The sequence below is a fragment of the Desmodus rotundus genome, chromosome 6 (genome assembly GCF_022682495.2).
Source record: "Desmodus rotundus isolate HL8 chromosome 6, HLdesRot8A.1, whole genome shotgun sequence".
NCBI classification, from domain to species: domain Eukaryota; kingdom Metazoa; phylum Chordata; class Mammalia; order Chiroptera; family Phyllostomidae; genus Desmodus; species Desmodus rotundus.
In genome coordinates, this window is record NC_071392.1 from 123,166,783 (window position 1) to 123,184,184 (window position 17,402).

At 38.2% G+C, this 17,402-nt stretch overlaps 1 protein-coding gene across 2 annotated transcripts in view; it reads left to right on the forward strand.

Moving 5' to 3' along the window:
* The window catches only part of SNAP25 (synaptosome associated protein 25), a 78,965-nt gene that overhangs the window by 50,146 nt on the left and 11,417 nt on the right, over positions 1-17,402 (forward strand). The window contains exons 3-5 of one of the 2 annotated variants that reach the window (XM_024559791.4): positions 1,720-1,761; positions 8,770-8,818; positions 15,393-15,510. In XM_024559791.4, the coding sequence (XP_024415559.1) occupies positions 1,720-1,761; positions 8,770-8,818; positions 15,393-15,510 (209 nt within the window). Of the gene's footprint in view, positions 1-1,719; positions 1,762-8,769; positions 8,819-15,392; positions 15,511-15,675; positions 15,794-17,402 lie in introns of both variants that reach the window. The other variant, XM_024559790.4, reaches the window with a different exon arrangement.

Consider the following 17,402-nt stretch of genomic DNA (forward strand, 5'->3'; position numbering starts at 1 on the left):
TTTCTGATGTCTCAATTAAAATTAACACACACACACAGGGTAGTATAACTGTATTTCCTCTACGCCGAAGGCCTCTGCAGACCACAATGGGTTAATTATAAAACCTACATACAAATTAATGTCTTAGCCCAAACTCTCGGTTTCTAGAAATCTAGAGAGCCAAGATCCTCTAAAGTAGCTACATCTTTACACTTTGGGTGTCTTACACTTAGTAGTGTGCTGGAGCTGGCTCAATTCTGAGAGCTGATTGTCACATTTTCCAGAATTTTGCAACCTGGTATTAAAATTGAATTATATGAACTAAGGATTAAATAAATGACATTAAAATCAGAGGTACTAAATACTCAAAACTCATCAATGCCTAATCATTTTACTGTATTGTACCACTATCTATGCTCTCAAATTTCTTGACATGTTTTTGGTCTGTAGTGTGGAGATACGATACAATGGTACGTTACCAGGAATCTTCCTAAGTTCACTGTCAGTGACACCATATGTGCTCAGAAATCAGACAGGGTAAGAGTACTTATACTGTGGGAATCTGCAAACACTACAAATCAGGGCTGGACTCATTGTTTTGAGAAGTGTCTAGTATTTGAAAACTAAAATTCTCTTCTGCAAAGAAGTCTCTTGTATCATTGACAAATGAGTAGAGTTTTAACATACATCTTTATTGTTTCACTTCCCTCGTGCTCATTAACATAAATTAAAATATCAACCAGCTTCATGCCAGAAATAACTTGTTCTACCCTTGTTTAGCTATAGGCACAGAGGTCAGTACAAATCAACAAAAGCTTTCAGGGAGAACCAATTGGTTATATGGAATGTCTAATAAAGAGTATTGTGTATTTTATTACATGTAAATTTTGTGCTATTCATCAGTTATAAACTTAAATCATATATGTACTCATATTTTTTTTTCTGGAAAGCCAGATGTTAAACACATACCACTGCCTACAGCCATTCTATTCCAAACGGCAGTCTGCTCACAGCTCTTCCAGGAATGTAACGTGCTTGTTTTGCAGAATCTTGTCCCAAGTTCGTCACTTAAAAGCATAGCTTTCAAGAATCACACAGGTTGTTGGATTCTAGTAGTTTGAAATGGATGAAGAAAAAAGTAACAACACAGCACCTGACGACCCAGACTTTCATTTCATTTTTTCTTATCTAAGGATGAAGATAATTATTATGACTGTCTCCTATAGGCTAGTTACTTCAAATACGCTTGATTTTTTCACCCTAAGGTGACAGCTTAATTTGCTTTGATAAGAACAGCTAATTGTGTTTTTTAGGAGCTTTCTAAGAAACTCAATTTAGATTCATCTCAATTCATGATTGTGCTTGTTCTTAAATTCAATATTCCTATTCTAGGGGGGTCAGTTAGTCCTCTGAGTATTTGAGACCATTTTTCATGCATCCTGCCCATGCAAAATTTTCTTTTCCAGATTATTTTTTCTCTGATATCCAGATCAGCTTCACATGGTTCTGATTTTATGAAGATCACCTTTAATGTAATTGCTTTAGGAAATCTTATTAGGTAGAAAGCCTGACAGGAAAGAGATTGAAAATGGGAAAAACCTTTGTGATTCAGCGACAAACGGAAAAGAATACGTGATAGTAACTCTTCGTGTTTCTGAAGAGAAGAATGGAGTTCTGTTTTCCCGAGACCTGTTCTGAAGCCTGCACTTACGATGTTTATGTTTTTTTTTTAAATCTTAGTCGCTGGAAAGTACCCGTCGTATGCTGCAACTGGTGGAAGAGGTAAGGAGGGACCGTAGTTTATGATAACCTAATCCTTTTGCTCACATATTCTTTCCCTAGACCCTACTGCCTTTCCCAAAGCCATGATCCCCTTGATTCCAAGCTTAACAGAGCCTACCCAGAAGCCATACAGGAAGGGAGATGCCGTATTGAAGTTGTCAGGTAGTCATCAAAGTATCCACTCTCTCAGCCCAGGCTGCCTTTACAATCTGAGAAGCAGAGAAGGATAGTATTTCCAAGTAAATGTTCCCATGAAATCACAAAAGATTGAATCACTTTAAACAAATCAGTGATTGTTAATACACAAAGGAATTATCCACATAAAAACCTATTTGTGGTGATGTTGATGCCTTTAAATTGCATCTAATTTTGACACTCTCTTCTGTCTTTAGCCACATGTATGACTTTTTAAAATATGTACCCTTATAGGTATAACATTTTCAGAAATTGTTATGTTTGGAGTCAGGCACTAAAATTCATGAAATAAGAGAAATAACATAAAATTCATAAAATAAGAGGATAATTCTTTAATAAGGGGGAGATATCAAGACCAAATGCAAACATAGAAGCTCTTTTATATTCCTGACTCTGGATTGAACATCCATTGCAAGGCATGGTTAATAAATCCCAAGCTATTTTTAAATGGGTAAAATAGGTCAGATAGCAATTATGGACTCGAAAGGCCGTTTACAGTAAAATTCACTGATTCCAGTTTGGGAGAGCACAGTCAACCAGGAAGAATAAATAGATTAATTGAGCTTGTCCTTTGGGAGAGATGAAGTGGGAAAAGAATGGGGTGGGTTATATTTATCTTAAATGAATGATACAAGCCTAATAGTTTTTATTCAGTGAGATGCTATTTTAGCTATGGTTTGAAACTGATAATCAATATATAAATGCATGTGTGGTTATCATGTTTGGAGATCTTGGAGGTTCTCTAGCAGAATAATTAAATGAGCCAACTTGCCTCATGCCACTATAAATTGCTTAGACAATTACATGAACAAAATAAAAGGATACATTTTACAATGGTGAAAGGAAGAGCAGCTGCCTTTCACACTACAGAAGCCAACATCTATTGTTTCTGCAACTTTAGCTTCTCATCTAGGAATGAAATGTGATGGCTAAATGAGAATTGCCACAGGAGAAGTAGGGAGACGTGATAACTAGGAGCTCCCAGGACACTTGAGAAGGGCAGGGAGGTGGACTTAATAAAATCTGTTACCACTAGAAAGGACAATTTGAGTCTGCAGTGTAGCACAAATAGGCACCCATAGGAAGGCAGGCTGTTAAAAGGCCCTCGGCAGCACAGGAAAGCAGCCCTTGCTTTCTAAATGAAGAGAAATTTTCCTTTGCTCTATCCTGGGAACACCATTCATGCAGAAATACTCAAGGACGAAGAAGGAGGCAGACAATCTCATTCTAGGAATGCTGGAGAGGCTTTCAGGTGGACTTATTGTCCCTCAATCTGAGAGCAAGTGAAAGGAACAAACATTTAGTAACGTTTCTGTGTGAGCTCTGATGTTGACCTGAAGGGAGCTCAGAAGTCCACTGATGTAATTATCTTGATACATCTTTATCATCTTCAACCATAGCCTCCAAGCTCATCTTTTAAATTTTTTATTTACGTGTATGGACATACACGTATGAAGTATATTTCTAAAGCAGAACTATCACCAATTTGCTCACCTGTGCAATGTCAAAACACTGCCCAGAACGTGGAATGAGGTGGAGCAAATGCATCAGAAGGCACGACTTTGGCCCGGGTTGGGTCAGGGCACATGCGGGTTCGGTCTCCCGTTGGGGCATGTACGGGAGGCCACAATCGATGTTTCTCTCTCACATCAATGTTTCTCTCTCTCTCTCTCCCTTCACCCTCTCAAAATTAAAAACAAACCAAAAAAGCACCACACCACTTTGAACTGGCCCCTCACCCATCAGAGTTCCTGGGCCACAGACACTTCTTGTTTGTGTCTTCTTAAATTGCAGGAATTGTTGGCCAGTTTTGAAAAGGGAGTGTCTGCTCTAATTCATTCTGGCAGGAAGAAAGAATCTCAAATGCTGTATTCATTGAAGTAGGATTCTCGAGTCATACATGTTTGCTTCTCTAAAGTGTTTCTCGATCAAACATGAAGTTGCATCTTAGAACAAGGAGCAAAATAAGCGGAAGCTCTCTCCTACCTCTAATAAGTGAGAGGAGGGTATCAGGCTTTCCCTGCTGAGGAAATTAGGAGCAAGCCATTACTAGAGTAGATTGATCTGTTCTTACTTCCTTCTGGCTTATTTTATTTTTATGGTCAAACAGCTCTTATGCCTAGGGCATTGGCTATTCAGATGATATTCTGCTTTTCAATCAAAAAAGAAATTCTCTTTAAAGAGAACCAGCATTAAATATTCATCAAGGGTGGAACTGATTTGATTTGGAAATCTGAGCATTGAAATACCAGGGTCTTGCCCATGATCCCAAAGTGCATCACTGCTGTATAATTTGAATTGAGCAGAATTTCTACTGAGATTCAGTCTCAAAGACAGGAAAGGTTACTACTTGCATGATGTCTCCCGAAGACAAAGTCACACTTTCAGTGGAATGTCCGACTTCACGCATTCTGTCATAGACTGTACGGTGTAACAGGGTTGTGGGGTAGGGTCTCATTTTTAGCAGAATCCGCCGCATCAGCATTTCAAGGGTGATGTAAAGTTACACAGAGGTCAGGAGGGAAAGTTTAGAAGAGCCTAATGCCTATATATTAAAAATGTTGGAAATAACATAGCACTTGGTTCCCAGCCTGGAGGTGGCTATTGCCTCTTTTGATGGATGCATTTCAACAAATGTGTAGGGAATGTCTAACTATGGGGATGGGAAAGAGATAAAAATTGATCTCATGCAGGAAAACAGCTATGAAAATAGCTCTCTAAATTCAAGGCCATACCTGCCTTATGTGCATAGAGGAGACAATTACTTCTGATGGGAGACTCATGAATGTGTCCTAGAGGAGTATTTGATGCCAGACAAAAACATTACCTCTGCTATCACTAAATTCCATCTATACATGAATGCATTGGGTTATGAAAACTCAGCCCAGGAAAAGCCACACTGCTTCAGGGCAGCTGATTCAGAAGGCTGAAGTGGTACCTGGGAGCTCCCAAAAATTTTGTGGCTGTTTTAGCTTCTTTTCTTTTTATGCCAACTTATCTTTCAACATACTTTGGCCATGAAAAGAGAATTGTCATTCCAAAGCTATAGCTGTCTTATGCCAGCCTTTCTGCTAAAATGGAAAATTCAGGCAGGGCAGCTGTTTCAGAAAAATTCAGGCAGATGTGGGTCTTTTGGAAGTCTGGTGGTTAGAGAGCGCCTGGCCTCTGCTAGTGTCAGCTCGGAGGTATTGGGCCAGAGAGAAAGCATCTCCGAATGACAAAAGAAAGACTTTAAAATGTTCTACAAACATGGTTTTAGTTCCTGTGCAAGAAAGGAAAAATAAAAAATAGAGGAAAAAAGAAAAACAAGGCATGGACAAAAATCCTTCACATCTCAAACTGCTCTGTTTTTAGGTATAAAATTGTCCCAGCAATCTCAAATAGAAAACGAGAATTGAGCTAAGACAAAAATAGAACCACCTCCTCTCACTCTTAACTGTTAAAACATGATAGTCTTTGAGGAAGAGGAGAAAATGATATTCTGCCTCCCCTGGGATACTGTCTCCAGCCCTGCCCTTCTCTCTTGCACATCTGATGGTTCCCCCAAAGAACAATCCAGTTAGTTTGATAAGAGCTGTCATTAAAACAGTGAAGCCAAATGTACATTCTAACATTTATTGAGAACGTACTATGTGCCAGGTACTCATCATCATGAAGCTTTCATCATCAAGCATATATTAGCCCACTCAATCCTTGTAGCCACCTTTCACTACTACAGTTGACCCTTGAACAATGCACAGGTTAGGTGTGCCTACCTCCTGTGCTATCAAAAATTCAAGTAAAATTACAACATTTTAATCTCCGTTTTACCAAGGAAGAAATGAAAATACACACCAGTTAGGTAACTTGCTTGACACACACAGGTGCAAATAGCAAATATGAAATTTAAGTCCAGGTCTACCTGATTCCAGAGTGGGAATTCTTATGCACAGCCCATAATTTCCTGTCCACCAGCAACTCCTACAATATTTCCTTTTTTGTGTGTGAGAATTCCACAAAAACCAGAAGGATCTAAAAATAAATTAAAATAAAATAAAAGCAAGTTATTCTAAACTGATTGAGATTCCATACACATTAAGTCCTTTATTTTAATGTACTCCTTGAACCACTGCCTCCCGTGGAATTGAAATGGTAGAAGCCTTTACATTCCATAGCTCATTTTATCCTCCTAAGTAAGCTGGGATGTGAAGGGGCAGTTTTTATTCCCATCAGAGATCTGGGAAAGTGGAGAAACAGAACAGGTGACTCTACACCAACAGAATTGCACAGAGAAGTCTGGAAATCAGATTTACTTATTCCCAGATCCCTGCTCCTCCCACCTGAACAAATTGTCACACCATGAAGCATAGTTGAGAAACCATGCATTTGTCTACCCACCTTTTATCCTTAGTGCCTGGAGCACAAGGGAGGCTCAACAAATAGTGAATGAGTGAAGGAATGTATCTATGTATGAATGAGCAAGTGAGTGAATGAATCAACCTACCAAACACCCAATCTTATTTGGCAACTCTACTCTTATCTTAAAGATAAGAAAACATCCTGAAAGGTCAGATGACTCTTTCAATCTCACACGTAGTTGTTGGCTGAGCTAAGAGCACAGCCCAGCACGCCTGACTCCTTGATCCCTGTTCACTGCTTCTGTTCTCCCTAGTTGGGGTAAACTCTTGCTCTTTTGGATTAATACTGTGCATCATTCCAGTGTTGAAACATTCAGCTCTAAATGGAACAAATGTGAAACTGTATTTGCCGAGCTCCATATAAAATAAAGGGTATAAGAGCATATCAAAAAAGTATAAACAGGTGAGAGCTGGACTGACCCAACTGAAATCACTCACCTATTCCCACCCTCTGTCCCCAACAAGATGGAACAGGGATCTTATGCACAGCCTGGAGTTGGGTGCTCTGAGGAGAACATGCTCTGCAGTGCCTCTGGGCTCACCAGAACTTGCATTGTCACATGCATATGCCTGAATAAGCCATCTGCTTTTTATAATTTCTTATCATAAGCAATGGCTAAAATTTGCAGAAAGGGGCAAAGAAATCATTAAAATACAGGCTAGAGTAGACAGATGTCCTTACAACACATTTAAGAAGAAGATTTTGAAATGTCTTCTGGGGTCTAGAATCGTGCTGCTCAGTGTGTCATTGCACCAGCAGCATCAGCACGGGAGAGCTAGTTAGAAATGCAGAACCTCGGGCTCTATCCCAGGATCGGGGATCCACAGAATCAGGATCCATGTTTAAACAAGGTATTGCCTGTGCAGGGGACTCATATGCACATTAAAGTTTGAGAAACAGTGGTCTAGAAGCTTCTGATGGTAGTGGATAATAATGGTATTTTTAGTTTGCCTAGATATCCTGCTATAGATATATTTTCTGAAGGCATTTATTTTATAAACACTTCTCTAATGCTAAATATAGGCCTGGCATCACATGCCACATATTAACTCATTTAATTCACATAACAACTCAATGGCCTATTAACTATTATTATATATGACAAATGAGAGAACTGAAGCACAGAGCAATTAAGACATTTGCCTGAAGTCTCACAGCTAGAAAATGAAATCTCAAGGAATTCCAGAGTAGAGTCTGGCTCTCGAATCTGTGCTGTCCCTCAATCTCCAAACTACATCCTGATTTCACAATTAAAGCTGAGCCAAATGCGTTCAAAAGTAAGGTAGACTTTTGTGTCCAGGAGAGTTAACTGGTCACATTCGCTGAAATGGGGAATTATAAAAGGTCACAGAAATCACTTTTAGTATTTTATTTAATTTTTGGAAGCACTATTGGAATTGAATTGTTAAAATGCTGTTTTTTTAAAAAAAAATAAACACCCTCTGTTGACCTCCACTACACATCTCTCTGTCTTAGTTTAAAATAAGTCCATGGAAAATAAATGGGGCTGTGAGAGATGTCTAATTTTAGAATTTATTCTAGGGGACCCAGGAGCTTTCCTTGAAAAACAATGAATTCAAACTGTAAGCAATACCATTTTATTAACTGTTTATACTTAACAGTCACCTTGTGAAACAGGTCTTCCATTGAGAACTGTAATAAAGACTGTGATAAAGCTCATGAGTAAATTACTTCATCATATTTTTGTGCAGAATTTTATATTTCAGAATAAATTTAGATTTCATCTGAAATAAAATTATATTTATTTTAGATTATTCTGAAATTCTTTTATTCTGAAATTTCATGAGAATAATCTTTATTTCTCATCTGCCAATCCCTTTTCTAAATCTCACAGAAAAATGAGTTTTTTTCTGAGCTGTGTTTCTCAGCCTTTGTGAAGCAATCTTTTCCTTTGATAAATCTCAAAAGCTCACCGCTACTCCAAGACTCTTACACATCTTCCTCAGGTGGCATTCCTCCCCAATTTACTGACGGAGGCTTTCTGATACATGGTTCCAGTGAATATTTAGTCTAGACGATTTTGTAAGATTAGCTTTCTGTGCTTGGTGTTATGAAAATGTAGGTGTTTGTATTTTCCAAATATAAAGTCACAGTATAATATTAAGTATACGTGTTCCAATTCTATGCCAAGCCCCATCTGCAACCCTGTCTGTGGAGACTGAGCTACACACCCCTCTTCTAACCTGAGAATCCCTGATAGAGCAAGTCCACAGGTGACCCATTCCTCTGAGTCCCTCCTGAGCCCCTAATACTCTTGCCATATTTTTTCCTTCTTTTTCATGGGTCCTTCTTCATTGTCCATTTCTAATAGAGCTAATTGTCCCCTTACTGATTTTTCTTTCTCTCTTTTCTCTCTAACTCTTTTTCAACTTTGCTACCATTCTTGGAATATAGAGTAAAGATGCTGGTATCAGGACTTTGGTTATGTTGGATGAACAAGGAGGTAAGTCAAGATTTCTTCAGTAAGAACAATTTTTCATCTAAATAAAGTACATAAAAAATACGTGCATACACAGATAGTCACTTTGATGTGTATTAAATACATGTATGAATGTGAGTACTATAGAGTTTTTATTACCTTGCCTTTTTTTTTCTTGTCTGTTGAAAAGATTGGTAAAGGTAAATGTATGGAATTGTTGAGCCCTTCATGATTAAATGAATGACACTAACCTCCCTGTTATATATGATGGGGAATGTTCATTATTTGTTTGGTTGGTTTTTAAATGATAGTATTTTAGACAGTGTGAGAATCCTTTTATTTCCCTATTTCCAATCTTTCCCATAAATTTCATTTTCCTCTAAAATTGTTAGAATGAGAAAATAGTATATATATCATGCTGTCCATTTCTTTTGACCATCTTAAGTGAGTAGCTGGCCATTTTGATTTCTGAGTTATTATGGAGATGCCTTAAATAACTGTGTGCTATTTTTAACATGTTATATGCTGAGGGGGATCAGTGCAAAATGGGAAACTGAGCCAATTGAAATATTAGACCTGTTTTTAAAACTATGGAGACTCTAGAAGTGATGAAAATCAAAGAGCCAACATTTTAGTATAGCGTCTGCAGGTAGAATTGAGGACAGTACAGAACTTTTTCTTTGTCTCAATACATGTAGTCATATGGTGATGACTTATTTAATTTTAGCTGCAAGTTAGTTACCTGATTTCATTCTAAATTCTAACAGTAATAACAGATTTTTGAGAAAATTTTATCTTTATCATGTTTTATGAAAGCATTAGAAAATTCTTCAGAATCATGAAAAAGTTTTATAGCATCAAAGATAAAAATATAAAACTCACAAAAACTTTTCCACAAGTTGTTAAATAAGCTGTTGTGAGATACCATAATCAAACTTGTAAGTTGCTATAAATGTTTTATATTTTTATCTTTGTTTATGGGGTACCACAAACAACTCTAAGCAAAAAACTCAAGCTGGGGAAAATGTTGCCATGAAGATAAGAGACATAAAGCATTTTTCTAAAATCGGAGAGCCTTGGCAAACGATCAAAGGGCAACAAACTAAAATAAAAATGGATGTCAGTTATAAATCATCAGTTCACAAACAGACATATGAAACCACGCTTCAACCAACAACAATAATGACATACCACTCTTCAGCAGACTGACACAGATTTTTAAAATTTATGATCACCAATGCTGGGAATATGTTTGGAAAACACTAACTCTCATTCTAGAGATGGGCACTATAGTCTAATAACAATGTTTGAAAAGCAATTTAATAATATTTTCAAATTTTGAAGTGCAACCATCTTTGACCAAGACATTACTCTTAGAATTGTACACTGCAGACATACATTGATAATTACATAAAGAAAAATGTACACGCCTTAGCTGTAATCATGTAAAACTGGAATGTACATGCCTTACCTGTCATCATATAAAACTGGAAACAGCCTAAGTGTCTGTCAGTGGGGAGACCAACCAGATGAATTATGCCATGAAAAATATCCTGCAACCATTTATTATAAGACAGGGGACATGCAGGGACTGGAGAAAGGTGTATCATTGGGGTCCTCTGGGAAGCAAATGCTGAGAATCAGTTAAAAGTGCATGAGATTTATTAGGGAAATGTCTGTGATCAGTCGAGGGGAGAGGGAGGAGTAGGCAGAGAAAGCCCCCTGGCTGTGAGGTGGATCTGACACAAGAGGAGAAGAGGGGGGAAGGAGAATTGATAGGAAGGATATCAAATACAATACTGCTCTGAGGACATCTCAGCCAGGCTAATGGGAAGCCCGGGAGCAAAGAACAGTTCCACATTGGACAGAAATGCTTCAGCTCTGGTAATGCCATTGTGCTCAGCCATTGGCTAGAAGTACCCCAGGGACAGCATGGCCTCCATGTAAATGCTGTGGCAGATCCCACAGGTGCAGCATCTGGAGGTGTCGGCTAAACACTTCCTCACAGTAGGGTCCCTCTTGAAGGGATATATAAGAGGAGAACCCTCATGGCTGTCGTGTAAGGACTTATGCTTCTATATTACTTACTTGTATTCAAAATTTTCAGTAAATATATACCAATCAATAAAATAAAAACATATTTGAAAGCAATTGAACCTCAACACCAATGCTTCCCCAATTTTTAAAATACAAATTGTCAAGATTTATATGCAAATAAATCAGTCTAGTGGAGTTGTATTTTGAGGAAATTATAATGGCTGCGGCAGTCTTCAGAACTCCCCAAATAATTTTGCTATAATTGTAAGATTTACTGGCTTGATCTCCGTTGTGGTGTCCCACACTTTGAAACTCAGGATGCAGCAAGACATTCTTTGTTTTTAAATTAAGCAGCAGATGCCCATACAGAAGAGTGGCACCCCATTTCCAGAGCTAAGTTGATACATATACATTCAAATAATTAGCTGTTCTGCCTTATTAACTCTCTTAGTTAATAATTAGTGTGTGAAGGAGGTAAAAAAAAAAAAAGGAGCACTGCAATAGGAGGAAAGGTTGGGCAAAAGTTTAGGAAAATGTCTTTTATCCCCCTAACTATAAAGCACTGACATAAAATCATGGAAAATAATGTATACAAATCTGAGATCAAAAAGGGAGAAAGTGAATAACATGCTTAATGAATTATTGTACTTTGATGAAAAAAATCTAGAGAAAAAATTTGCCAAATTTTCATACAAATACAAAAATATATTATTCTTAGCACAAACGATTCCCAGAAACATCCACATACTGTTCTCTGAGAAGCAAAACGGAAGAGCAGATTTTCCCCACGAGAGAGTTAATGTTCTCAGCTAAGACACTTCAGTTGTGGCCACACCACAGTAACTGCTGAATTCCTCAGTTAATTGTACTTCACACATTCTATTTATAGTATAAGAGGAGATGAGGGCCTTTTAAAATGACAGCTGAGCATAAGTCAACAACTATCTTCATTGCCATCATAAATGCATTTTAATTCTGCATATGCTGTATTTAGTTGTTTAGATCAGTAACTGCTTTAAAATTTCTCTCCAGTTATGCCCTAGTACTTCTCTCTATGCCTGAACACTAAAGGTGTTGACTGTTTCAATCTGCAGCTGCACAGGATTCCCAGGAAATGGCCATCCACCTAAAGAACCATTCCAGGTTGCCCAGCTAAATGACTGCACTCGGAAATTCCTTACTGAATTCTTGTTTTGTACTCAGGTATCGGGAGACAGCAAGGAGCACTGAGCATGACAGACAGCCCTGGAAATGTACTGAGTCCTGGGACTTTTCTTGCCTCCAAGAGAATCCCATTAAAACAACCTTAGCACAAATGTGTGATGACTTAACTTTTCACTTACTTATTTCTTGTTCCTTTTGTTGGTCTTTGCTCGGTTATATGTTTGTTTTGATGCTGAAGATGCTGCTTTGGGGAAAAATCTCATGGGATCAACTCTAAATAAACTAAACAGTAAAATCATTGACCCCTGCCTGGAAGAGTAAAGGCAAAGTCAAGCTTCATCCAGACAGCTTGCTGACTTTCTTAAAAAGTGCAAAAAAGTAGTATTTGTGAAAACATCCCTCTTGCTGAAATCCACTCACCAATATGTTATCAATGACTAAAGCTGCAACTGTCCAATATGGCAGCCACATGTGGTTTTAAATTTATTCGAATGAATTTTCATATGTTCAACAATGCCAAGAAAAATGAAAATCATACAGGCAGCATTCATTTTATAACTGGATATACTCATGAAGGCTTGCACACTGATTGATAGCATTGATGTCTTGCTATTTTTCTACCAGGTTGAGGATTCCACGGGCCCCATGATGCCTTACTTGAGTAAGATTAGTAGAATAGATGACTAAATTTTGACCTCTGAGCATCCTGCCATTGGTGGATCTATCACAAGTATCCAGTCATCCAAACATGGAAGAAAAAATTCAAGCTCTTGCCCCAACACATAGTGTTATCTAGTGGAATACCTCTCCTGACCCAAAATGTTATTCTCCTCCCCAGCTCCAACAACACAGAGAAATGAGCCAGAAAGCAAACTTAGGGAGGGAAGGAGCAGTCAGCCCTAGACACTGCATGGTCCAGTCTCCGAGAAGCTGCTGTCCACCTCAGAATGGAATGAGGATATCGGTTATTGTCAAGCATTTCCTGAGAAATGCCTTCATAGATATTATTGGTGTGGTCAGAAGTCCCAATATACCTAACATAGCCACAAACATAACTCAGTATACCCTAAAAATTAATGTTATTGTCAGAATATCTGTGAGAAAATGGTTCCATGATATTTTTTAAATTAAGCATTTGACTTATAATTGTGTATAAAGATACACTCAACCAACATTGGTAGCTATAAAAAATTTTCTGAATCAACTTTTCTAAAAGATCTTTAGAATCCCCTCTTAGCTGTGATCTTACTGAGCAAGTCAGAGACCATGGCAGAACCCGGCTCTCAGAATATGGATTTAGATCTGCTTGTTTTTATCTTTTCATTTGAATTATTTACTTCAGAAGTCCAATTCTTGTGGACCAATTTTTCTGTTACCTCCTAATCCCTGGAGGCACAGTGAGTGGATTTCCTGAACTATAGTCAAAGTTAATATTTTGATTAAAAAAAAACATAAACTCAAGAGAAGCTCTTCAGGAAGAGCAAATGCCTGAATATATACATATCCCCAGGCCAGAACCTGTATGTATCTCAGCTGTCATTAGTTGAGTCCAACAGGCATTCTTCCCCCTGGGCCCAGACATTCCTTCAATCTCATCTCAACCCAGAACTCCAGGAAGCCATTAGTGACTATTCGATTGGGGTTTGGCACCCTATTTTTGTCTGTACTTACCATGGTTCTTCTTCTGATTATGTTGATTGGTTCCACCACCTCCCAACCAATCTCTTCATTTGATAATTAATTTGATCTACAAACTAATTTATTGCATTTTTTAAAGGAAACTAGAATGAAGTTTTAAAAGTACAAAATCTTCTGGGATGTAAAGAATACCCATTTATTTATTTATTTATTTATTTATTTATTTATTTATTTATAGCCATTTTCAGGCTGGTCTTGAAGACCTTAATTACTATACCTGCATTTATTCAGCAAAAGGTCACCAGCACTACACTGTTATTTCCTCAAGCTACCCAGTGCTGGATGAACATTGAAATTTTGTGTTCACTAATCATTTGAAAAGCATAGCAGAAAAACCAGGTTCCTAATAAGCTCAATTCTGTTCTTCAGCCTCACAAAATAGAAAACAATAAACTCTTGTTTTCCAAATGGACAGTCTCCCCGGTTTGGGTCACTAGTGAAACTTTGCTTTACAGAATGACAATTTCACTGTACCATTTAATGTGAAACTGTTTTTAAGTGGTTATTTATGCCCATAGACTGGAAACGTATTTGTCAGTTTTACCCTAAGTGTGCCCTTACTCCCAGAAGCATAGGCATGCATGTATGAAAGTGTAGAGGAAAAGAGGGGTGGAAGTGTAATTATGTTTTGTAATTAGACAGCCAGGACATCCCATTGCTGCTTTCCTTTAATGGTCTTAAAAGCTATTTTAAAAATCCTTTCATTGAATTTGTAGTTTACTCAACTTGGTGATGCAACTTTTGAAAAATTAATCAAGTCAGTGTATGTAACTCTGGCAACCTAGAAGTATAATTTGTTTTTATATAGCTATCGATCTACGTCTTCAATACACTAAGGTCAGCTTTGCTGGCAGTGATGATTCAGTGCTGTTCTAAATTCCGGTCCACTGCTCCTCCTCCAGAGACTCATGTGCTCATTTCCTCTGCTTTCCGCTTGCGGCTGGGATCTACCATACCCTCCATGGTAGAGAATGGGAGATCAGGGGACAGAGAAGTGAAACACCTCCCAAAACTCTCATAGCAAATAAGTCATACAATGCAGGATGAACTGAAATGTTCTAGTCCTTGTAAAGTTGTGTGCTGATGTTGCTGTTCTTACAGCTTCGATGAATTAAGTATTCAAAACTAAGAACTGCCCACAGGCTGTTTTTGGCTAGATGGCCACAGCTAGGAGAAAAAAGATCCAGCAGCCTTTGCTAATTGTCACTTTAGTTGTTGTTATCCACCCCCCTCCAAAAAGATGGATTCTACCTTCAACCCTTACTTGGTTGAGGATGCTTAAAGAAACCACAATAGAGACATTGTTAAGGATGAAGCAAATATTTTGTCTAGTAGTGTTAAATCTCAACGTCTATCACACAAACTAATGCTCTGTTTTTCATTCACTTGGGTTTCACTGGCATCTGAGTAAGTGAATCTGCCGTGCTTTTTTCCTGGACACTCAAAATCAGACAGGCTTACATACCCCATCCCATCATATCTGAATTACAAACAATTTTGAGCATCATTTTTGTTCATTTCCTCCTTCCTGTGCCTGCATAGGGCAGCAGAAGCAGTCTACAGCAATGCATCCACTTGGACAATGCATTGTAATATCTCTCTTTATCTTTCAAATTCCGTTTCACATAGTCATTTCTCATGTTCTGTTGGAAACCCCCAAAAAATTCATTCCACACTGTCATCCCTTTGTCCTAACCAGAACAACTCGATCGTGTCGAAGAAGGCATGAACCATATCAACCAAGACATGAAGGAGGCCGAGAAAAATTTAAAAGATTTAGGGAAATGCTGTGGCCTTTTCATATGTCCTTGTAACAAGTAGGTACTGGGTACCAGCTCTAATCTGTGGCGTCCAGTTTTCTTTCTTTCTTTCTTTTTTTTCTTTTTTAATGTCAAAGTGAATGTCTGAAGTTTTGTCTTTTTTTTCTTTGTCCTTTTCCATCTGCTTCATTCTGTGGGGATAAAATACTTGTGTTTAATCAGAACAACTGGAACGCATTGAGGAAGGGATGGACCAAATCAATAAGGACATGAAAGAAGCAGAAAAGAATTTGACGGACCTAGGAAAATTCTGCGGGCTTTGTGTGTGTCCCTGTAACAAGTAGGTGCTGCCTGCCTGCCTGAAGCTTTGGTTCCCCAAGGCCCATCTCCAAGCCTTGAAAAGCTCATTCCTGCCAGGCACAAAGACAGGATGAGCATGTGGCATGCAGAACAGATCAATACCGTCTCCAATGCATTCATCTCATAGCATAGATGATATTAGTGGGAGTTACTGTTGATGCATTAAAAATCAGGCATACTACAGTGAAAGCTTCACTGTCAGCAACTTTTATTGACGAACGTTTCAACATTTTCCAGAAAGTGTACTTTGAGGCAGAGACTAGCCTTGGGAAAGAGGCACCCAATGAATTTTATTTTCTCCCAACCCCGAAAGTCAAAATTGCCAATTTAGAAAAGACTAGGGGTCGGTTTAGAAGAGGAGAAGCACATATATCGAGGTTTGATTATTCAGAAGTAAACAAGACAGGGAATTTGGCCCAGGTAAGCATTCTGTAAGTTAGAGTCTATGACAGTGACTCACCCTTTCAACTGCCCGCCAGTTGCCAAACCTGATCAGCAATTAGACAAGAGGTGCTGCAGCCATACCCAAGGCAGAGGCAAGGAGTCCTTCAGCAAGAAGTGCTCAAGCCTTACCCAAATTGGACCCATCCCTCTCAAATTCTCCCTCTTGGAAGATCTACCTGTACACTGGCCGAAATGTTGAAATGTGTAGATTTTGCATGCACAACATCACAACACATTCAACTGTTCTCAAGGTTCTGCAACGCTTTTTTGGAATGTAGCAGAAATGTGACATGTGGTTATAAGGGTTTGCAACAGAAGGAACCTGAAAATGAGGGTTCTGGAAGATAGTCTCATTTGACTAGCTGTGGAAAAAAATGCATGAGTGGATTGTCCTACATGCATTTGGAAAATTAAACCCATTACGTGACCTCCCTCACCCCTCCCACTTCCCTTTAAATAGAAACCTTTTTCCTAAAAGCTTTCCCGATCCTAGCTTTTAGAATAGAAATTGATGTGATTTCTAGCTAATTATATGACCATTCATGTCCTTTAAACTTTGAGGCTGATTTAAAATATCCTACTTCCTGTTTAGGAGGGGGAGGGGCTCAATTTACAAATGAATTTAAAACTTCTTTTTAAAAAGAATGATCTACAGTAAAGCATGATTAACTGGAATCTAGCTAACTGGAACCTTCAAATGTATTTATATTTTTGCTCCCTTCCACTTTTGGCAAAAAGAGACAAATGAACAAAGGGGGGGAAATTAACATCAGGAATTGAAATCGGGCAATCTGGGTAGCTTGGATTCTTTCACACAGTCTTTCTTCTATAACTCCCACATCTAAAAGGATCAAACAATAATAGGTGATCTTCAGAGGAAAGGCCACTACACATGAAGAGAAACCATAATGGAGAAAAGATTTGATCACATTCACTACCCTAAGACTAAGGCAAGAAAGTAGCTCAAGAATTTAACTGATAATCACCAATCACCCTCAAACGAAATTTTCCTCTATGGCCCACTGTTAATTAAGAAAGTCACATAATTCACTAAACTGACTTGTTTAAAAGCATTCCAGTTAGTCAAGATTTCACTGTATATCCTTCAGTGGCTACTTGCCACCAAGTGAGATTTCCACCTGTTT